Source organism: Pipistrellus kuhlii, unplaced genomic scaffold, assembly GCF_014108245.1.
Source record: "Pipistrellus kuhlii isolate mPipKuh1 unplaced genomic scaffold, mPipKuh1.p scaffold_m20_p_6, whole genome shotgun sequence".
Taxonomy (NCBI): domain Eukaryota; kingdom Metazoa; phylum Chordata; class Mammalia; order Chiroptera; family Vespertilionidae; genus Pipistrellus; species Pipistrellus kuhlii.
This window is the reverse complement of record NW_023425562.1, coordinates 58,805,836-58,828,615: the sequence shown is the minus strand read 5'-3', so window position 1 is coordinate 58,828,615 and position 22,780 is coordinate 58,805,836. Positions and strand designations below refer to the sequence as shown.

General features: G+C 45.1%; 1 protein-coding gene across 1 annotated transcript in view; it reads right to left on the bottom strand.

The window, feature by feature from the left end:
• Positions 1–3,514: 3,514 nt before the first annotated feature.
• The window catches only part of CDS2 (CDP-diacylglycerol synthase 2), a 42,856-nt gene continuing 23,590 nt past the window's right edge, over positions 3,515–22,780 (bottom strand). The window contains exons 2-13 of the mRNA XM_036419748.2: positions 18,783–18,919; positions 17,496–17,592; positions 16,350–16,447; positions 15,529–15,668; positions 13,661–13,719; positions 11,976–12,058; positions 10,810–10,897; positions 9,705–9,773; positions 8,149–8,301; positions 5,571–5,690; positions 5,072–5,175; positions 3,515–4,826 (exon numbers count right to left, since the gene is read on the bottom strand). Coding sequence (XP_036275641.1) covers positions 4,697–4,826; positions 5,072–5,175; positions 5,571–5,690; positions 8,149–8,301; positions 9,705–9,773; positions 10,810–10,897; positions 11,976–12,058; positions 13,661–13,719; positions 15,529–15,668; positions 16,350–16,447; positions 17,496–17,592; positions 18,783–18,919 — 1,278 coding nt within the window. The 3' untranslated portion in view covers positions 3,515–4,696. The remainder of the gene's footprint in view (positions 4,827–5,071; positions 5,176–5,570; positions 5,691–8,148; positions 8,302–9,704; positions 9,774–10,809; positions 10,898–11,975; positions 12,059–13,660; positions 13,720–15,528; positions 15,669–16,349; positions 16,448–17,495; positions 17,593–18,782; positions 18,920–22,780) is intronic.

Here is a 22,780-nt window from a genome sequence, read left to right as displayed (position 1 = left end):
TACAGCACTTTGGGTTCAAATGACCAGCTGAGTGCAACCAAGATAACTACCATCGACCGAGCACTTACTCTGTGCCAGGCTCCGTGCTAAATGCTTATGTGTATTAGCTCGTAAATCCTCACACTAATCCCAAAGGGAGGCGCTGTTCTCAGACCCAACCCCCCAGACCCAGTTTGACCCCAACATCTGTTTTCCTAACCGCTGCTGCGCTCAGCCTGCCCCGTGGCCTCCGTGATGGTGGTTCCAGCTGCTCCCTCAGAGCCCCTGCTGCGGGCAGCAGTGACAGTCTGCCAGGGCCACGACGGTCACCTGGACAGCCTGACTTTGGATGAACAGGAACTCTGGGTACAAGTGACCTCATCCCTTCTCTCACCACATAATCACAAGGTGGACACAGATGTATGTTACCAAAAAAAACCCCAAAAAGCAGTGTGACACAGGAAGAAGTTCTAGCAATGACTATCACACTGGTAGCAAAAAATCACTCCCTTCCAACACTGACCTTGGGCAGGCCTCTCAGGGAGCCAGGCCACTGTGCAGTTTGCCGAGAGTGGTGCTCTCCGCCCTGAGTCATTCACATCCTCCCCACCACCCGTCCGCACCAGGGATGTTCCTGGGCCTGCCAGGACTCCGACAGCCTGAAGATCTGAACTCAAGGATCTACTTGGGAACTAGCTTAGACTCAAATCACAGGGTTTGCTTAAGCTCCCTTAAAACATACCTTTGGAATCTTCTTGCATAATATAAGTCACTTTACAGGATAGGGGGCCCGGTGGGAAAAGATAAATATCATTGACGTGATTTTAAAGTCCACTTCTGACAGAGACACTAGTTTCAAACATACATTATAGAATTGTACAACTCTAAATGTTTTAAATATAGTTACACTGTAGATACTAAAAGGTTCAGAATATAAAACTGCCCCCCCCTCAAAAAAAATCAAAAACATAAACAAGGCCCAGGCTGCCTTAAAAGGTTTTACTTGCAGGAGTAAAACGTGTGTACATCTGTGATGCTGAGGCGGCATGCGCACACAGAGGGAAAGACTTGGGTGTCCTGTGAGTAGTGACAAGAAGAACTCACCAGGTTCCTCAAAAAAAGTAAAAATGGAACTGCCATTTGACCCAGCGATCCCACTTCTGAGAACATATCCTAAGAATTCTGAAACACCAGTGAGAAAGAATATATGCACCCCTATGTTCATAGCAGCATTACTTACAATAGCTAAAATCTGGGAACAGCCCAAGTGCCCATCAGTAGATGAGTGGATTAAAAAAAAAAACCTGTGGTACATTCACACCGTGGAATACTTTGTAGCAGTAAAAGAAGAAGTAACCCTACTCTTTGTAACAGCATGGATAGAACTGGAGAGCATTATGCTAAGTTAAATAAGCTATATAGAAAGAGAAAGACAGGTATCACATGATCTCACTCATGTGGAATCTAATGAACAAAATAAACTGACGAACAAAATAGGATCAGAAACATGGAAGCATGGAATAGAATGACAGATCTCAGAGGGAAGGGGAAGTAGGGGGAAGGCAAGAGATTAATCAAAGAATTTACTAGTATATGCATATATGCATAACCCATGGACACAGACAATAGCGTGGGGAAGGGCAGGGGCAGGGTGGAGGGGAGAAATGGCAGGGGGGAGGCACATCTGTCATATTCTCAACAATTAAAAACTCACCAGGGAGGGTGCCAGGCTCAGCCCCCTGCAGAAGAACCCGGGCTGCTGTAGCACCCTGGTTCACCAGCTCCTTTATATCTCTGTTTATGAACTAACAGCAACTTAAGCTCCAGCCTGTCACAGGTCAGGTCAGGCCTCCTAAGCTTGAAGGAAGAAATGGTGCAAAATTTCAGATGCACGTATGCCACGTTCACAAAAGCAGGTGGGGCTGGGACGATCCAGTCCTTGTCCTGGCGGGCAAATGCTACGATGGAGACTGGAGTCCACCAGGGACCCTGGGAATCTCTCTCCCCTCTGGCCCTCAACTTCCTCACAGCAAGGTGCTCGTGGCCCTCATCAAGGTGCCTCAGAAGGTCGTTATGAAAATCTATAGGATTCAAACTGGAAAACAGAACAAAAATCTCTGAACCAGGCATGGCATTTGGCAAAGCGTTGATGAATACAAATCAAGTGGGGAACATAAAGCCATGCACGGGAGTAAGGAACTGAATTCGCGAGGAGGGAGGGCACAGTTTCAGTCGCATTTTATTTTTCACACACACACAAAATGGACCTGAAGTAAGTGTGCCATTAAGATCTGCACAGGTATGTGTTAAAATAGTCTCTTGAATCTCATCTTAATGATGAAACATCATGAATAAATGGAAGAAAGAAAAATGTTGTGCTACACAGACACTGCTTTCCAAACTGCCCCCCGTGGAGAACTCCAAAAACAAAACCCCAAGCTGACCCCCTGGCATCCTTGCTGGCAGCTCTGGTGAGCAACCACCTTCAGCTTCCCAGGACCCCCCGGAGCTCCGGAAACCCTATCAGCAACCACTTCCACAGAGAAACGTGCCAGGCACCCTGATCCCAAACGCAGCCCTGAGTGACTCGCCTGCTGCTGGGCTCCCCCCCCCCCCCCCCCGAGACACCTGCTCCCAAGGACCCAGCATGCCCACAGGGGACAGCACAAGACAATGAAGCGCCTTCCTGTCCCAGTTCAGGAGACCAAGCTCATTCTTCAATAAGAAAACCAGGTTGCCGAAACCGGTTTGGCTCAGTGGTAGAGCGTCGGTCTGCAGACTGAAAGGTCCCGGGTTCGATTCCGGTCAAGGGCATGTACCTTGGTTGCGGGGACATCCAAGAGGCAGCTGGTCGATGTTTCTCTCTCATCGACGTTTCTTGCTCTTTATCTCTCTCCTTTCCTCTCTGTGAAAAAATCAATAAAATATATTTAAAAAAAAGAAAAGAAAACCAGGTTCATTCCCAATCACCACCTTAATTCATTGCTGAGACACTGCCTCGTCTTAAGAATAAACATTGAGAAAAGACCAGCAAACACACTTTTGGGGGCCCACAGCTGCCTCTGCTGACATGACCTTGCTCAGCCAGGGTCATGGAAGACTGGAGTTAGAAGACCTCAGAAAACAGAGCGCAGAGAGGGCTGCACCCGAGCGCCCGGGGTCCACGGCCAGGACGAAAGCCCATGCAAGACAAAAACACAGGTTTTTAAGGGGGAAGTGGACCTGAAAAAGAGGAGCCATTGCTGAAATGGAAGTGAAGGTTCAGAAGAAAGGCTGCATGCGTGCAGAAGGTCGAGCGGTCTGCCCCAGGATCGGGGCTGCGTGTAAGCTCAGGGAGGCAGGAAGGCTGATTTAAACAGAAACGAAACAGACGAGCACCAAGCCAGGTGCGAAAGCAAGCTGTCATGCTCGTTTGGCAATGAGAACAACCGTGGCACAGAACAACTGGACACCCTGGGGCACCAAGTTCTCTGTCCTGTACCCGCTTCCCCAAGTCAATCTCATCCCTATCATTAAGAAGGGAAAACAAAGTAGATCACAGTTGTTGTTTTTTTAAAAAATAAGGTCCCCCAGTAAAATACAAGCTACATTTAACTGGTCACATTATATAAAAAGTGTGCATTTAATCTTCAGAATAGTCTAACCTCTAATTGGGTTGGGTTTTCCAGAGTTTTAAGTAGGACTTTGTGGTTTCAGTGAAGAAGACTTGGCAATTGAAATCACTATAAGAAATAAGTGATCTTTAAAACATACACAATACACATTGGCCTCAGGAGTTAAATATATACAATACAGCAGCTACGGTGGGTGGTCAGTCAGACAAAGGGGCACAAACGAGAAGCCCTCTGCCCCCTGCCTAAGGGCCAAGCCCCAGAGAGGATTCAGCAGCAGCCAGTTCACAGCACAAGCATGAATACCATCGTCCCTGAAAAGACAGTGAGCGGACTGCCCCCAAGGAGCCATGAGCCTAAACGTGGGGGAAGGGGCTCGGTTACAGTACAGGCTACTGTATACACTTGAAATATTACAGTGTGGTGTTTTCTACCAGACTATTATAAATAATGTTGCGTGCTCTCTCTCGAGAAAACTTCTCAGTCTGTGGTGAAATAAGGTGAACCCATATCTTAGAGCAGAGCTCAGGTTCCACAGGATTTCCCGTGGACAGAATGCTGATCTGAGAATAAGCCTTTGTCCCTCCAGCCCACCGCAGGCAGACCCCTGGGGCTCCAGGCAGGATTACAGAGCAGCTCGGGTGAAAGCTCTCCTGGCAAAGACATCCAAGCTGTGCACCTCCTCCTGCTGGGGAGAAGGGGTAGTACAGGCATGGAGGACGCCGACAGGGTCGGACACATGAACAGACACTCCCTGATGGAACCCAGTTCAACTGATGAGATCAGAAGTACCTGGGCAACGCTGTCTTCCATGTTTTTAAAACTTCTGCTTAAAAAACCCAAGTAGTTTCACCCTCATGACTTCTTTCCAACTCAAAGCTGTAGTTTACTCACAACCCAAATCATAAGCACATAGACTGTATATACAGATTTAAAAATAAAAATTTTAAAAAAACCCACAGATAAAAAACACTCTACAAAAAAAAAAAAAAAAAAAAAAAGACAGCGAGTGGAAGCCTTGTCATCATTTCAGTCACCCCAGCTGGGCTGGCCTTGGTGCCCACCCCCGCGCTCAGTCCTGCTCTCTCAGCCCTGCGTGGCCCCTACTAGTCCTCCGTGGTATCTGTCAGCATCCCCTTGTCGATCAGGTGAGACTTGAGTGTGCTGAAGATGTGGAGCTGCTGTTCTGGCCGCAAGTTCATGAACTGCTGAATCAGCTTGCTTGGGTTCGGGCCCCTGGAAGAGAATGTGATGAAATGCACTGAGGGGGCCCAGCAACTTCTAGGGCTGATTATCCAAGTGGCTGCTTCAACCTCTGGATTCTCTACTAAAGGGGCATTGGGGCTCGGGAATCCAAAAGTAAATAGTAGCAATGGAAAACTGCCTTTATGCTCTTCACTAACACTGAGATATAGCTACAATTCTAGAGTTTCACCCTATTTAAAAATCCACCAACTTGGTGCAGAGGGAAAGGCAGGTACCTGATAAAACTGGCGATGTACACATTGACAAAGGTGGCCATCAGATACTGGCAGTCAAAGCGATCCATGATGCCTCCGTGGCCAGGAATAGTATTGGCAAAGTCCTGTGAGAGGCAGGAGAAGAACTGGTGAGTCTCGCTCAGCCAAGATCAAACCCTGGCCTGTAGTCCCACCTCAGTGTCCAGCTCCTGCCCTGAGTAGCTGAGAGAAACTAAGTGAGAAGTAAGCACTGACTCAAATCTCAAGTTACAAAATGTTGTTTTTAAGAAAGAGGTAAGATATTAACAAATAAATGGGAAATTCAACTATTGAATTTTCCCAGAAACAATGTCTTTTTATGTAAGCTACCTAAATTCTGTGCATGGGTGAGAGCACACATCAATAGCCTAGTACTGTGAAGAGGTGGTAGTTGACAGGGTGGGGTAAGGGGAGAAAGGCAGAAGACAGGTGAAGAAGGGCCTGGCTGATTGACAATGAGAGGAACAGAGGGTTTTCCTACTTTGATTTTAAAGGCTCGTTTGAATCCACTTGCAAAGAACCCTCCAAAGGGGCCGATGAGCGAGGCAAAGGTGGAAAGGGCAATGCTGTGAATCTGGAAAGGGTACATCCGGATGATTTTCTGAGAAAAATAAATGAAATAAAAGTCAAGATGCCTACAGGCCAGGCTTATTACATGTTAACATAAGTAACTCTTTATGCAATTAACTCTATTTTCCCCCCACCCCTCCAAAAAATATAATTAGTAAGAAGACTGACTTTAAAAAAATCTCTAATGTCTGCTTAATAGAAGACATTAAGATATTCTGCATTTAATTTTTTGATATATTGTTTTGGTTGAAGTATATGAAGAAAATCCAGCCTTACACAGATATGTAGTTGAAAGAGAAAGAGTATTTTGGCATTATCTTTTCAGATAATTATGGGTATTCTTTGATACTACACCAGAATTTGATAAGTGGTAGTTCCTTACAAATCTGATGCAATGTGAAATCTGAAATTTTCTTTTATACTCTTAAATTAAAATCCACTGGTCTATCTGGCACTCTGAATGGATCTTTTACCCATGCCTAACTGTGTGAATCCATTCATTGAGTTATGTCAACTTTTCAAATGAAGGTACATTTAGCTACACAATGTCAAAACATTACGTATTAAAGCTAACACAGATCTTATCAGAAAACCCTTTAAGTATTAGGATGCTGTCAAGCTCATAGAAGGCACACACTTTCTAAAATTCCACATTCACATGAAAGCCACATTCTATCAGTGTTAAAAATTACTATCAACTCTTTTCCTCGAAGTGACATGCTCATTTCATTCATTTTCAAGAAAAATGTCTGTCAACTATCTAGTCTAAAACACTATAGTTTGTCAGTTCTTTTCAAGTAAAAATTGTTTCTATAAAAATGCAGCTAGCAAAGAGCATCAGCCTGGGGATTGAAAGGTCTTTGGTTCCATTCTGGTCAAGGCCACATGAGTGGGTTGTGGGCTTGATCCCCAATAGGGGTCATGCAGGAAGTAGCCAGTCAATGATTCTCTCTCATCATTTATGTTTCTATTTCTCCCTGTTCCTCTCTGAAATCAATAAAAATATATTTTAAAAAGAAAAAAAAAAAAGCAGTTAGGCCCCGCCAGTGTTGCTCAGTGGTTGGGCATCCACCTATAACCAGGTCATGATTTGATTCCTGGTCAGGGCATATGATCGGGTTGTAGGCTCAATCCCCAGTGGGGGACATGCAGGAAGCAGCCCACCAATGATTCTCTCTCATCCTTGACGTTTCTATCTCTCTTTCCCTTTCCCTTCCTCTCTGAAATCAATAAAAAATATAATTTAAAAATTAAAACAAAAATAAATTTAAAAATTTTTTAAAAACCAGCTAAGCTAGTTCATAAGTTAAGGAAGTGTCTACACACTTTTCCTTTAGGTAATCAAGTACTTCAGTATTCAGAAGTGTTTTATGCTGTTTTGGTATAAAGAGTATTAGAAAGGTGTGTATTCAAGGGTCACAATTTAATAAAATAAATAATTTTACTATTTCACCAAAGACACCCTTAAAAGGAACTGGCTTATTTTTATTGAGAGGGTGTAACATGAAAACTCCAATGGTTTAGTCCAGTTTGGTGCCACCACCTTCACCCATGTTAAGTCACCCGCAGGTTTACCCACCACTGCTTTTGTCAACAAAGTGGACAGGGCAAATAATGTCACAGTATTATTATAAAAGCTAGAGGCGCAGTGCATGGGATTTGTGCACTGGTAGGGGGTGTGGCCTGTGGGAATCAGCCTGCTATGGGAGTGTTGCTCATCCCAGTCAGTGGAGTGGCTGTGGACCCGTCCTCTAAGTGGCTGCTCCCTGGTCCAGCATCTTCTGTGGAGCCACTTGTCTCTCCAGGGGACTCAGTTAAGGCCAGGCCCAGGGACAATAGACTGAGTGGCAGCGGAGTGTTCCTCAGTCCCACAATGGCCACGAACCCACCTCCCAGCCTCTGGGGTCACCCGGCAGCGGTGGCACTGTGCAGCTTGGAGGCGTCAGAAAGAGGGGGCAGGGAGCGAGGAGGAGGAACCTGGGGCAAGGAGGCGACAATAGCAGCCTGGGTTCCTGCCCGTTGGCCCAGAATTTGCAGCAGGAGCAGCTGTTCAACCTGGTCAGCCACGCGGTACTCCTACTGTGGTAGTGCACTGACCACTAGGAGGCAGCTCTTGCATTGAGTGTCTTCCCCCTGGTGGTCAGTGTGCATCATAGTGACTGGTCGACCAGTCATTCTGGTCGTTCTGCCATTCAGTCGCTAGGCTTTTATTATACAGGATAGTTGTGACTTCAGAGACCCCCTGAAAGGATCTTAGGGTCCTCCAGGAATCCCCAAAGCACACTCGGAGAATCACTGGTCCTAATGATTTGCAGTAGGAAGAAAAGTCTCCTCCTCTCCTCACCGTAAACAGACTTAACAATTCTCTTTCATCCTGGGGCCACAACTTTGGGGAAGGGAAGGTGGCTTTCCTGAGTAGTGGAGAGGGGGCTCTCTCCTGCAGTCACCACCCCACTGAGGTTAGTTCCCTCCACGGAAGTGGCACATACCCAGCCAATGACCGACTGGATCACTTCAGGAATGTTGTACTCATGTAAGCGAAACAGGTCCGAGGGCTCACAGTCCACAGTGAAGCTGTTGGTGTCATTGTTGTACTCCACGGGGCAGACAAAGCATCTGTACCCAGACATCACATAGGACAGCTGAGGATGAAGAACAAAGACAGGCAAAGGAGACAAGTTCGGCCACCCTGCCTGGGCAGCAGACACCTGGTTTTCCCACGTCCCTTACAGTGCCTAGCACCTCTAACTGCAAGCCACGTGCTAAATCAGAGGTTTAGGCCGAAGCCGGTTTGGCTCAGCGGTAGAGCGTCGGTCTGCGGACTGAAAGGTCCCAGGTTCAATTCCGGTCAAGGGCATGTACCTTGGTTGCAGGCACATCCCCAGTAGGGGGTGTGCAAGAGGCAGCTGGTCGATGTTTCTCTCTCATCGACATTTCTAGCTCTCTCTCTCCCTTTCTCTCTGTTAAAAATCAATAAAATGTATTTTTTTTAAAAATCAGAGGTTTAGGTTTCACCATTTTACCTGAACAAAGGGAGGGAGGCCACACCCTCTTGAGGTTGCACACATGCATACTTGCTCAAACATTCCTGTGCTGACTTAATCCAGGAAAGACCTGAGAAATGTGGTATGTGGTGAAGGAACTATAAGAAGTTTCTACCCACTTAGAGAGCTACAGTCCATTTTCTCAGAATCTCTTAACTTAGTGCTCACTGGAGGCAGGAGGTGAGGGAACTGTTTAGGGAGAGGCAGGCAGCCAGGAGGAAGAAAACAGAAGAGCATTAAGGTAAGGAAGCTAACACTAAAGAACAGATGGACAACACACAAAGGGGAGAATGGTCTGGGTCAGAGCAGGGAATGGTGTTCTTAAAAGGGCTGGGAGCCGGGGCTGGTTTGGCTCAATGGATAGAGAGTCGGCTTGAGGGCTGAAAGGTCCCGGGTTCAATTCCGGTCAAGGGCATGTACCTTGGTTGCGGGCACATCCCCAGTAGGAGGTGTGCAAGAGTCAGCTGATCGATGACTCTCTCTCATCGATGTTTCTAACTCTCTATCTCTCTCCCTTACTCTCTGTACAAAATCAATAAAATATATTAAAAAAAAAAAAAAAAAAAAGGACTGGGAGATGATTCACTATGAGCCAGGCATACAAAAGAGAAAATCTGAGCTGGAGTGGCATATTTCACCCCACCCCACCCCTTACTCGTCAATGCCAATCACCCAGACTTTGACATAGCAAATGCCTGAACAAGAGCGCCACCTGCTGAGTGTTGCATGCATTGGCAAGAGAGAAGAGAAGTACAGGTGCACATGGCCCCTGCTCCTAGACTACCAAGACCCTGCTTGAAAACTGGCAGATGAAGACCGGCTGGTGCTCCCTGTGCCAGTTACAGAGTGTGCCATGCCGGTGCCCCTCTTCAGAGCAAAGTCCCCATCCAGGAGGACAGAGTCCTTGGCCCTGGGAGACATGCCCTCTAGTTCTGGATAAGCTTCAAAGATGGGTATGAGGCTTCTGTCACTCCCCCACATAACAGAGAGCCACCACCTACCAGAAGGCCAAACAGCACAGTTGCAAAGAAGCCCCCAATGAAGCCTTCCCAGGTCTTCTTCGGCGACAGCTGTGGACAGAGAACAAGTTCTTAGCAGAGGGAATTTTGGTATCTTTGGCTTTGGAACAATGAATATTGGTTAAAACTCTGTTAATCACCTCACCTTCTGAAATACCTCCATACTTGGTTTCCTTGTTCCCTACCTGATTGATTCCCCTCAGTTTCCTTTCTTGAAGTAGTCATTCAAATCATTTAATTATATTAAAGAACAGTATACTAATTAAAGAGCAATACTCAAATTCATATCAAAACCCCCAAAATATGCTTATATAGTCTATAAAAATATTTTATTTTTTGCTGGAATACATAAATATGTATGTGCAAAAACATGAACTTGGACCCTAATTTCAGATCACATAAAAATTAACTCAATCAGAAGGAAGGCAGGGGAGGGGAGAGAGGGAGATAAGAGATCAACCAAAGGACTTATATCCATGCATATAAGTATAACCGATGGACACAGACAATAGAGGGGTAAGGGCCTGTGCTGGGGATGGGCAGGAGGAGGCTGGGAGAAAACAATGAGGGAAAAAGGAGATATATATAATACTTAAAGAATAAAGAATTTAACAATAAAGAATTTGAAAATAATAAAGAATTTATAAATAATAAATAAAAGTAAGAAAAAATTTAACTCAAAATAGATCATTATTCATAAAACAATATAATTTTTTAAATTTACATTTGATTCTATTCTTCCTTAGGCACCAAGTATATTAGTCTTTATTCTTTTTTTTTTTTTCTTTCTATAATCTTTTGCGTTTGGGCAACTCATTTTCTCTTTTCTGTTTCTGTCCATTTCTCTTAGTTTTTGAATTTTTGATATTTGAATTTTCTTTATTAGCTTTTTATTTTCTTGTGGGTAACTGTCAGTGTTTACCTTTGTCTTTACTTTAAAACTAATGTAATACCACCTTTCTCCAGGATGGCATGAAGACATACACACCTACTAGACCTCCTCTGTTTCCCAAGCTGATCTACTCGTATTGAGAGCATCACCCTTCCCCGCTTATGGTGATAGTTCATGTTAGGGTGAGCCATTTACCTTGATGAGTGGGGTCCGACCAAAGAAGAATCCAAACATATAGGCCATGATGTCATTACAGATCACACAAGAAATGGGGACAATGAACCTAGGAAATAAACCAAAGGATAAACACTACCGAAATAGTAATACCTCAAAAGTCCACAAAATAATACCATTCATAAATTCCAATACTGAACAAAATAACTCAGAGTACTTGTTACCCATTAAGAAATAACTTTTTAAAATAGATTTTTAAATTATTATTATTGTTTTGAGAGAGAGAGCGAGAGCGAGAGCGAGAGCGAGAGCGAGAGAGAGAGAGAGAGAGAGAGGTGTATGAGATAGAAATATCGATCGGCTGTCTCCCACTTGCATCCATCATGATGGAACCCACCACCTGGGTAAGTGCCCTGACTGGGAATCAAACCCGCCACCTTTTGATGTACAGGAGATGCTCCAACCAACTGAGCCACCCGACCAGGACAGAAATAACTTTAAAAAAATAAAATACCAAACAAGCCCTTCCTACTACCTGGCACATAGCAGGCATTCAAATGTTTACTGAATAATAATAATCTGACCACACAAAATTTATTTACTGTGTACTACTATATAATCTGGCCACTCAGTGTATATCCTATATAATAAAAGGCTAATATGAAAATTGTCCCCTCGACCAGGAGTTCAACCAGCAGGCAGGCTGGCCAACTGCCCATGTCCCCTTCCCCTGGCCAGGTTGGCCGGACCCCATCCATGCATGAATTCATGCACCAGGCTTCTAATATATTTTCTATAGTTATTAATCTATTCAAATTTTCTTCTTCATGACATTTAGTAGTTTACTTTTTGCCAGAAAGTCATAAAAATTTCTTCTAAGATTTCAAATTGGTGCCATACAGTTGCATTATCTTTGATTCTTTAAATATCCCTATACCTGTTCATCTAGAACCGTGGTTCTCAAAGTGTAGGTCCTGACGAGCAAAACCAGCGTCACCTGGGAATGCACTAGAAATTCAAATTCTCAAGCCCCACCCCAGGTGTACTAAAGCCGAAACTCAAGAGGTGGGGCTCAGCAACTTGTGTTGTAACCAGCGGAAGGGGAGAATCACTGGCTTAGAAGGTAAGGCACCTGTACATTGGAAACACTAAATGAAAGGGAAAATTCTCTCACTCTCATCACTCACCAGATCATTCCCTCAAACAGGTTGTGGATAACAAGATGTGACTGGGTGACAACAATCAGTAACGTTACATGGGTCCAGCCAAACTGCAAAAGAAGAAAAAGAGTTAACTTTACCTATCTGTTTACCTTAAAAGGAACTTCAAATAATAGGCAGTACCAAATAGAAAATTGCTGAGAAACAGGTAGGAAAGATAATTGCTCTTATTAGAAGGGAGAAGGCACAAAACAGGCCGCTGGGAGAAATTCTGTCTCCCAGCTACAGTCCCCATCAAGTCAGAACCACAAGGCTCACTAGTAAGTCCTCTATGCTCTGAAAGCCTGGGTACTTCTAAGTATGTATTGAGTGCCTGGGGCACTCAGAGAAGGAATATGTTCCAGTTGATAAAGTGATATTAGATATCTGTGAACAATGCCTTAGGCATTGAGGCAGGATCCTAAGAAAGGAGGAAATTTCTTGGCGAGTGGAATGAGGGAAATTGAGAAATTGAGACAAATGGTTCAGCACGGCTGAGCAATGTTAAACAAGGCCTGCTAATAAACCCCAAGATCTTATCTTCCCTAACTGAGGACACATAGGAGCAAATGGTTTACACTTCTCCCCAACCAAAGAGTGAGTAGCTTAAATCACAATAGTCAAGGAGAGAGATAACAGAGATCCAGATAGTGCCATTAGGGCTAGCCAAACCCAAAAACAGATGAAGTCAGGAGAATAAATAGCAAAACAAACAAACAAACAAACAAACAAACAAAAATTAGAGCCAGACAAATCCAAGATAAAAAATAAACCAGTGAAGCGGACCAGAAAATGAACCCAAACTCCCTATATGCTCATTTTGATGCATCAGTAGACTAAAGAACACACCTGGAGAACTGTTGACTATTCTGTTGAGACCCTTCATGAGACCTCCCCCTAAAATTCCTGCCTACAGAAAAACAGATAAAAACACTTAAGACAAAGGACAGTGTGCACTCTCCCTTGAGCATGCTTGTGCCTCTTCTTTCCTGAGGTGTGTACTTTTGCTTTCTTTCTTCTAAGCTCTAAAGATCCCCAGGAGACTTGCAACTGGGGGAGCGGTGGGCAGCTTATCCAGGGCTAACCCCTTGAACCTATTTCCGAGGGCCCTCCTTTTGCCTCTGTAACTTGTTTCCTGAGTCCATGCAGCCCAGCATGGCTCACTTCTGCCACTTCTGTTACTATAATTTCCTTTATTGTGTCTAGGCAACTCCTGGTGCTGCCTTTTCTATCTTAAGTCCTTCCTTTGTTTCACTCTCCCCAGCTCTGATAAATTTACTCTCAAAATCACCTTGACTAAAATCGTGAAATCTTTCTTACATGAGGTCAAGAACCCAAACATTCCAGATTGTGCCAGGGCAGACCTGGCTTGGTCCCGGTCTCTTTCTAGTAACAGTGTTACCTATAACCTTACCTGGAGGACATAGTGGAGAAATTGGTTAAATTAACTGATGTAAATTAAGTAACAGGGATTTGGTCTACTAGTAAGTGAAGTACAGTTGCCAAACAGGACCTCTTCTTTAGTGCTCTGGGTTCCAGATACATACAGAACAGGCTGCACCTGAGCTTTGATTTCTTATAGGAAAGATGAAACATCTGTTGAATTTCTATAGAATTTCATTTAAGCCAAGACTTCTGACATACAAACACACACACACACATATTTCCCTTACCATGTAGAACTGCAGACGGTAATGCTTCTTGACCAAACTCAATACAAACATGCAGAATCCTGGTTTGAGGAGGGAGGAGAAAGAGCAAAATTAATCACATTCTGCATTTACCTTTGTTCTAGTTCTTTCCTTTAGCTGTGTACATGATCGTGACTGTGATCCTTTGGCTAATTTCCTGGCAGCATCTAATCAGTGCACAATCCCAAACCCCAGGAAGAGGAGGGGGGGAAGAAGACACAAACTGATTCTTCAGATAGCAATCAGAAGGGGAAAAAATGACTCCTTTAAGACAATCAAAGGAAGGCACTATCTTTAAATCTTGTAGACTTCAATAAATTTTGGCTGTTGTTCACCAGATAAAAATACGTTGATCCTCGAGCAGGCACCAGCAAAGAAGACAGGACAGCTGCCTGATTTTATAACTAAAATTTCATTGAAACAAAGCTATACCCATTTGTTTACATATTGTCTGTGGTTGCTTTTGTGTTACAAGGGCAGACTGGGGAGTTGCAAAAGAGACGCTGGGCCCCCAAAGTCTGAAATATTGATTATCCGGACTTTTAAGAAAAATTTTTCTACCCCTGTCCCAGTGAAGAGGTCTGGTGAAAAGAGGATCCATCAGGTATGGAGTAGAAGCCACCCCTGTCTTTAATGCATATGGTGGCAAAAAATATCTGTAGCCTCCACCCGCTTTTCCAGGAAGGAAAAGGACTTTTACCCATAAGTGTGCGAGGCCCCTCAAAAGCACTTCTGCCCTGAAGAGGCCACATCGCTGTGCTTTCCCGCTGGGGGGCTGCTTTCAGATTCTGAGGTATATCCTCAATATCTGCATATCCTCTGAATATCCTCCTTTGAATATCCTCAATGTCTACAGACTCCTTAGCAGCAAATTTTGTATCTTAATACCCAGGTGTCATTCAGAGCTAATTAAAAATAGGTCAGACAGCCGAAACCGGTTTGGCTCAGTGGATAGAGCATCGGTCTGCGGACTGAAGGATCTCAGGTTCGATTCCGGTCAAGGGCATGTACATTGGTTGCGGGCACATCCCCGGTGGGGGGTATGCAGGAGGCGGCTGGTCAATTATCTCTCTCATTGACGTTTCTAACTCTTTATCCCTCTCAATTCCTCTCTGTGTAAAAATCAATAAAATATATTTTTTAAAAAATAAAAATAAAAAAGAGCTCACTGAAACTCAGAATGACTAAGCTTCCAGTCTCTCTGAGGTCAGTCTATGAAAATCCAAATCAGTAAAATTTCCACCACCCTACATGCCTGTCCTTCAAGGTGGTCTTCTAAGAAGACACTCCTAAAGATGGCTGACTATTTCTACTTTTTTTTTTTTTTTGGGGGGGGGGTTGGGGAGGGCTGACTTTTAAGTTATTAAAACAGGTGGTTTTTCTGTATACAATTTATGTCCTATTACAATTTTGTTAATGTGAAAACATAAGCATGAATGTATAAAAATAGTGTATTATTTTATAATCTGCCTTCTAGATTCCCTCTCAAATAATATAATGCTTTTAAATTTCCATATTTTAATAAATCCATGTTGGGGGAGAAGAAGAAAAGGTGGTTTTTGTTTTGGTCACACCGCAGGAGTTAGGACAGGACCATGCTGTGCTGTCTTCCAACGGAGACTGCAACACAGAGACAGGTGGCACCGACTGCAGTCCCCACACCCACAAAGCCGCTCAGTCCCACTTCTCTCACTAATGCGCTGCCACAGCTCACTAAGGCAGAGCCCTCAGCTCTGCTCCCCTGCACGATCAGAGTTAACATCCTCAGAGCTTTACATTAACCAAGAAACTCCCCATTTCCTACCCAGTGGACACACAAAACCAGAACTCTCGAGCCATTCAATGCATACCTATCAGGTAGAGAGTAAAGGAAATGAACCGGTGGTATTTGCTGAGAATCCGCAAAGGCTCCTCTCTCTGGACCAAAGTGAAGAAATAATCCGTTACTGTTTCACCGTAGAAGAAATAATTCACACACAGTAAGAAGTACCTGTAAATGAAGACAGATCACTGCGGTGGGGAGCACTTGCGGCCTGTCCTTACAGGGAGGCTGTCGAAGAACCAGAGAAGACCAGAGGAGCAGTCCCCCACCCTCAGGACCCCCTGTTCTCAGTGACACTGGAGGTGAGAAGCCTGTCTAGAAACTTATGGCAGCTTTCATTCATCCTCCATCTATCACAAATCTGAAACTCAGTTTTTGCTCCTTTTGTAGAGTCTCTATACCTAAGCTAATAACACTCAAACCCTAAGATAAGGTTCCAAAACATGCCTCATCATGCCTCCTGGTCTTATTTCCACTCTTTCCAGCAGGAACCCTGCATGCATGCCTATCAGGTTGCCACCTATCTGCTTTGCTCCTGTCTCTTCCCTGCCTGGACATCCTCTTCACTTATCTCTCTTCATTCACTGTTCAAACACCATTTTCTTCTTAAAACTCTGCCCAATCTAACATGATATCTGCCTCCCCAGCACTTACTTCTATAGCATGTCAGCCACTCTGCTTTCTACTAAAGACTCCTTCAAGGCCAGGCCTATGAAATATTTGAGCCTCAAAGGTGCTATGCAAGTCTGTGGCCATCACTCCTCTCCCACCGACCACCGCTGTAAATATCTACCACAAAACACTATCATCCAAATCTGTTACGGGTCCCTAAGGGGCTGGAGAGCTTACCAGCTGAGGGTCCTGAACCAAGGTAGTTCATAGGAGTGGTAGACATTGTAGCCAATAGTGATAATCTCCTGGAAACACTTTATCTGAACACACATCACCTGCAGGACACACAAGAATTAGACCACCTGATATGATCTTTGGAAACAGAAACCAACAGGTCATGGGACTTCAAAAAACACACTATATTTAAGGAAAATGTCAATCCCTCAATGATTCAGCCTTTTCTCTCTCGCACTATCCCACATGGCAAGGTAGCCTTTTATGTCACACAGAATAGATCCAATTTCTCACAATAAAAACATGCTTCTAAAGTTTTTATTAACTTTTTATTCTAGAATCTCCCAGGACTCAATCAATTTCTTCCCTTTTTGACTTTGCATACAAATACTCAAAAACCCCAACATCTATGCTCCAGGAAAACAATAAACAAAACCAAGAATCACAGTCAGATCAGGAGTCACAATATAATCAAACAGTTAAAATAATAAAATCAAATTTTAAAATGAAGAGGTATCTCCTGGCTGTAGGTCAGTGGTTGAGCATCAACCTATGAACCAGGAGGTCACGGTTCAATTCCCGGTCAGGGCACATGCCGAAGGTGCAGGCCCAATTCCCAGTGTGCGGCATGCAGGAGGCAGCGGATCAATGATTCTCTCTTCTCTCTCCGTCTCCCGAAATCAATAAAAATATATTTTTTTAAATAAATAAATTAAATTAAATTAAATGAAGAGGAATTTTTAACCACATACAACTGGCTTAGGCCAGTGGTTGGCAAACTCATTATCAACAGAGCCAAATATTAACAGTACAACAATTGAAATTTCTTTTGAGAGCCAAATTTTTTTAAACTTAAACTTCTTCTAACGACACTTCTTCAAAATAGACTTGCCCAGGCCATGGAATTTTGTGGAAGAGCCACACTCAAGGGGCCAAAGAGCCGCAGTTTGCTAAGCAAAGGCCTAGGCCAATGTCCCTCCACTTGCCTGCTAAAAAGTAAGAAGCCACAGATATTTTAAAAAAGAAATGTTCTGTGAAGCCTGGACCCCAAATGAGTCCCAGAACTAACCCAGCACCTGGCTCTTCAGATGGCTGATCCTGCATGACAAACTGAAGGTAGAACTAAAACAGTATGCAAGTGGCACTTACAATTATCATTAAAACCATTGGTCCCAGGTAAATGATGATGAAGAAAAATGCAATCATGGCCAAAGTCAGGATGCCTCTCACCCACCAGTTCTTCCATCTAAGTTAGAGAGGAGGGGAGGAGAAAGCATGTTAGGAACCCAGCAATAACTGAAACACAAACCCAAGGGGTGCCTCTTCCTGGGAGGAGAGGGCCTGAGGTTAGTGACTTCCAGGAGCACCTCCTTCACCTGGACAACAAACTAGCCCCATGCTGGTGGGAGCAGGGCTGCTAGAGCCAATGCCTCACCCCCAGGCAATGGGCATTTGGAGATTGTGGCTGTTGCCCATCCTCCCGAGGTGCAGGTGCATGTTGCTCTTGCAGTAAAGCCACCTTGGCACATGTCAGAAATGTGTCAGGATCGCCGTGAGTCCCATCTGTTATGCCACCTGCATCGTTGTGGTGATAACAATATTAAACAGTGATAATAACAGGTATCACAAATATGCACCTGGCACCTTTATAAGGACTTTACGTATATTATAATAATTCACTCAGCCCTCAACACTACTAGTTCTTACAGATGAGGATCTGGGTGCACAGGCCATACAACTGTGAAGTGGTTAAGCTGGGAATGGAACCCTGGAAGCTGATTCCTGAACCACTGCACAATACCACTTTTCAAAGGACACATGTGTGGGAGACACCAAAGATAATGTTTTGGGATCTTATAGTTCGTGTTTTTAACCTACCCACACAGCTGGTGTTGGAGGGATCAGAATCTCAGGAGCCAGAATTACAACCCTGGATTCACCCAAGTTAAGACATTTCTCAATTAACTTTTTATTCTAGAACCTCCCAGGACTCAATCGATTTCCAGGAGAATTTTTAAATGTCCACAAGGATTTGCAGGGAGAAGGGAAAACTAAACTTTGAACTACAAACTTGGGCTCCTCTGTGAAAAGCAGTCCACCCATCAGTCAAACCCCAGGGACCATTTCTCCACATGTGCTGTGTCAGCAACATTGCCCACCACCACCCCAGAGTCCACCCTTTTGTCCTCCTCGGACTGCCCCTCCCAGCCAGCCTAAAGCACCTTTTAAATGCCAGACCCCTCCAGGCTGTGCTCGCAGTTGCTGTTAAGGTGACACTCAATGAAGCCCTGGGCAGAGGCAGGGGAGACTATGGGAACGCCAGAGGACAGAGTGGACTCCCCAAGATTGTGGGCCCTCTGAGGGGCCTGGGTCTTCCATGGCACTTGGACAGGCGACAAGGCCTCCACAAGCACCCGCATCATTACGCCAGGTTACCTTGAAGACAAGTTGGAAAGGGCCCTATTGAGGACCTCCGGGGTATCGTCTGCAGGGGTTACTAGGGGAGCAGCTTCCACACGGTTCTCACTGTCCGATGCAGTCTCTCCATCTGCCTTTACTTCTGGTTCTGACTCCTACACAGCAACAAAACAGAGGGGGAAAAGGTAAAACATGAAAAACATGCCCATTATAGAAGATCTGTGGGCAAAGACCCAAATTGGCCCTGAGGACCTGGCACTGTCAGGTGACATAGCAGATGGGACTCACTGCGATCCTGACAGTTCTGACATGTGCCAAGGTGGCCCGTTCTCTGCTGCTGAGCAACATGCACCTGCACCTCAGGTGAATGGGCAACAGCCACTGTCTACACAATGCCCATTGCCTGACAGAGAATAGCCCAGAAGAGGGAGAGAGGGACTCCTTCATATCCAAAGAATGCAAAATGGGGTTGTGACTAGATTTCATTGGACCTCATTCCTGATCCTACTACTCAGAGCTTTTATTTCTTAAGGTAATTTAGCATAGTGGCTATGAGAAATCAAATCACATAGAATTAGACAGTAACAACAATATTACTTAGTATCTGCATAGCCTTTCATAGTTTTTAGAGCATTCCCCATACCTGTGGACCTAAGAGCAGTTCTGGGAGGAAGGGAAAGAACAAAAAGATCCCTATTTACAAATGAAGACCAGGACTCAGGAGCTCCATGGCTGGCCCTAAATCTCCTATCTATTAGCCCAGGTCTTCTGAATTAAGTTTGTTCATCCCACTAGATTTCCTTTTATTCAAGGATCTTGGAATCCATTTTATTTATTTTTTTCAGTAAGAAATTCAAAATTAAATGAACTAGAAATGCCAAAAGGATGTTTTACCACATCTTTAAAGATTCCATTATATATGTGTGCAACCATATTTAAGTTTAAATTAGGGAAATTTGAGTTTCCCAAACTACTAAATATATGAAATTGAGAACCATTTTTATGTTTACTGGCCATCTGTATTCTTTCTGTTGTGAAATGTCTGTCAAGTCACTAGCTATTTCCTACTGAGTTTTCTGCCTTCCTTTCATTGATTTTAGGAATATTTTACACATCCCAGACTTAAGTACTGTGTCACTAATGTGTTCTCCCAGCCTTCTCTAATCCCAGCCCCACCCCAGTCATTCCCTCTAACACTCAGACCTTCTTCCTCTCGGCACTGGCCACAATGAGGGTTTACAAGGCAATCTCCGCAATTGTCTATTGCTCCCTAAAGATGGGAATCAAGATACTTTGTCCTCACAACTTCCCATGCCTGGCACACTTATCGATAGTAATGGATGTGAGGATGGAAGAAGGAAGCAGGGAGTTAATTCCAGGTATGGTGAAGAGATACCCAGCGCCTACCCTCAGGGAAACAGGTATTTCTAAATTAAATTGCAACTCTGATAACACCGAAAAACCGAAGGCCTTTAGTCTGAGATTGCTCATACAAGAGACACTGGCTTTGCTAAAGGACCTGTAGAGATGGTCTCATTACTCGAATCTGAGGGAAAGAGCTATCTATACTTCCTGAAGAGTCCAACTCTTCCACAGCTGGACCAGCATCCTTACTTCATATTACTGATTGTTACGGATGGCGTGCAGTTGATAAAAGAGTATCTAAAAAAGTAATCTGCAAATTAACCGTACCTCTGCTGCACCCATAAGCTACGCCCATCAGCCAATCAGTAGTGAGTATTCAAATTAACCCAACCAAGAAGGCTGCAGCCACAGAGCGAGCAGGAGGCTTGCTCTGGCCTTCACTCAAGGCTACAAAGTTTCAACTATAACAGATAAATAAATCCCAGATACCAGGGCCTCTGCTTGAGTTGCTGGGGGCATGGCTGGCCTGCAAACCACCACAGGCCCTTCACCCAGGCCACCCCATACCCCAGGGAACCCCCACCCTGATCCGGGACACCCTTTGGGCAAACCAGCTGGCCCCCACCCATGCACCAGGCCTCTATCCTATTTAATAAAATTATTATGCAAATTGACCATCACTCCAACACATAAAATGGCTGCCCCCATGTGGACACAAGATGGCCACCACAAGATGGCCAGCAGGGGCTATTAGGAGGGACCAGGCCTGCAAGGGAGGCCAGTTGTGGGTGATCAGGTCAGCAGGGGAGGGCAGTTAGGGGCAATCAGGCTGGCAGGGGAGCAGTTAGGCATCAATCAGGCTGGCAGGGAAGTGGTTAGGGGGTGATCAGGCTGGCAGTAAGAAGAGGTTAGGGGCAATCAGGAAGGCAGGCAGGTGAGCAGTTGAGAGCCAGCAGTCCTGGATTGTGAGAGGGATGTCTGACTGCCCGTTTAGGCCCAATTCTAGATTAGAGAGGATGCAGGCTGGGCTGAGGGGGACACACACCACGAAATTCGTGCACAGGGTGTGTGTGTCCCTCAGCCCAGCCTGCATCCTCCAGTGTTAAGATAAAGAAGGGAAAGCCCTGACCAGTGTTGCTCAGTTGATTGAGCATCCTCGCAAGCACAGAAAGTCACACAAGTGCCTTTGGACTTCAGTATCCTCTCCTTATAAAAGAGGCCCAGCCTGGCTGGCGTGGCTCAGTGGTTGAGCATTGACCTATGAACTAGAAGGTCATGGTTCAATTCCCAGCTTGGGTTGTGGGCTGGATCCCCAGTGTGGGGCATGCAGAAGACAGCCAATCAATGATTCTATCTCTCCCTCTTCCTTCTTCTCAGAAAGCAATAAAAATCTATTTTTAAAAGATAAGAGGTCCAGAAAGAGCCCTCCTTACCTGTGGGGGTTCACTGAAGAGGTACGACCAAACCCCCACCCATGACTATGTCCCATTCTACCACCTTGAGAAGTTCTGAAACAAAGCAGCATCTCCCAAATTATCCCTTTTCAGTGAGACTGAATGAAGACAAAGGCATTCAAAACAGCTTTCCATTCTTTTATCTTTTTTTTTTAAAGAGAGAAAGGAAAAAGGAGAGGGAGAGAAAGAGAAAAAAAAACATTGATGCCATGTGATCGGCTACCTTCTGCACACACACAACCCTCCCCACCCCCACGCCCCCGCACCCTGCACATGCCCAGGCTGCAGACAGAGAGCCTGCAAGCAACCTGGCATGTGCCCTGACCTGGAAAATCAAACCAGAAGCCTTCCGGTGCATGGGAGGACGCCCAATCGGGCCACTTCGACCAGGGCTTTCCATTCTTTATCTAAACATTATCACCCACACCCCATCTGTAACAATCAGTAGAGGTAAGGATGCTGAGTGATTATCTAGACCTGACAACTACACCAAGGGGCTTCAACAAAAGAGCACTGGGCGTGGCCGCAGAGGGCTCCCAACAGAGGCTGGGGGGGGGGGGGGGGGGGAGCATCTAGAAGCCACAGGGGCTGAGCTTGAGCACAGCAGGCAAGAAGGCATGTGCCTGTGTGCATCGCTCACACACACACACACACACACACACTCACAGGCCCCAGCACAAAGTTATTTTTAACTTATCCATTCTGTTGTCAAGGAGACTCGCAAAGGCTGCTGGTTCCTCGGGGAGGACGGGCAGGAAGGAGCCAGGCAGAGCCCCTGCAGGGGAGGGGCAGGGAGCTCCGGCTCAGCACTGACTCCCTCGACCTTCCAGGCCCTCAGATAAATGTTAGCCCAGCATTGTTTCCTGCTGTGTCATCATACGTGATTCCTCTCCCTCCTTGCTAGGATGGGGTGAGGCCAAAAGCAGTAGGAGATCAAGAACTGCTATAAAGACACTGACTATTGTTATAACCGAAGAGGTCTGGCCTGGGATGAACAACTAGGAAATTAAGTAAATGCCCCGAAGGAACAAGCCTGAAGGAGATTAATTTCCCCGGTTTTACCTGCAAGACCTCAGGCTTCACCCCAGGCCACTGAAAAAAAGCCCTTTTCTGGAGGCTCCGTCTGAGCAGGAGACCAACATCTATACAGACAACATTCTCCCACCGGCAGAAAGCCCAATTCTTGCGCAAGGGAAG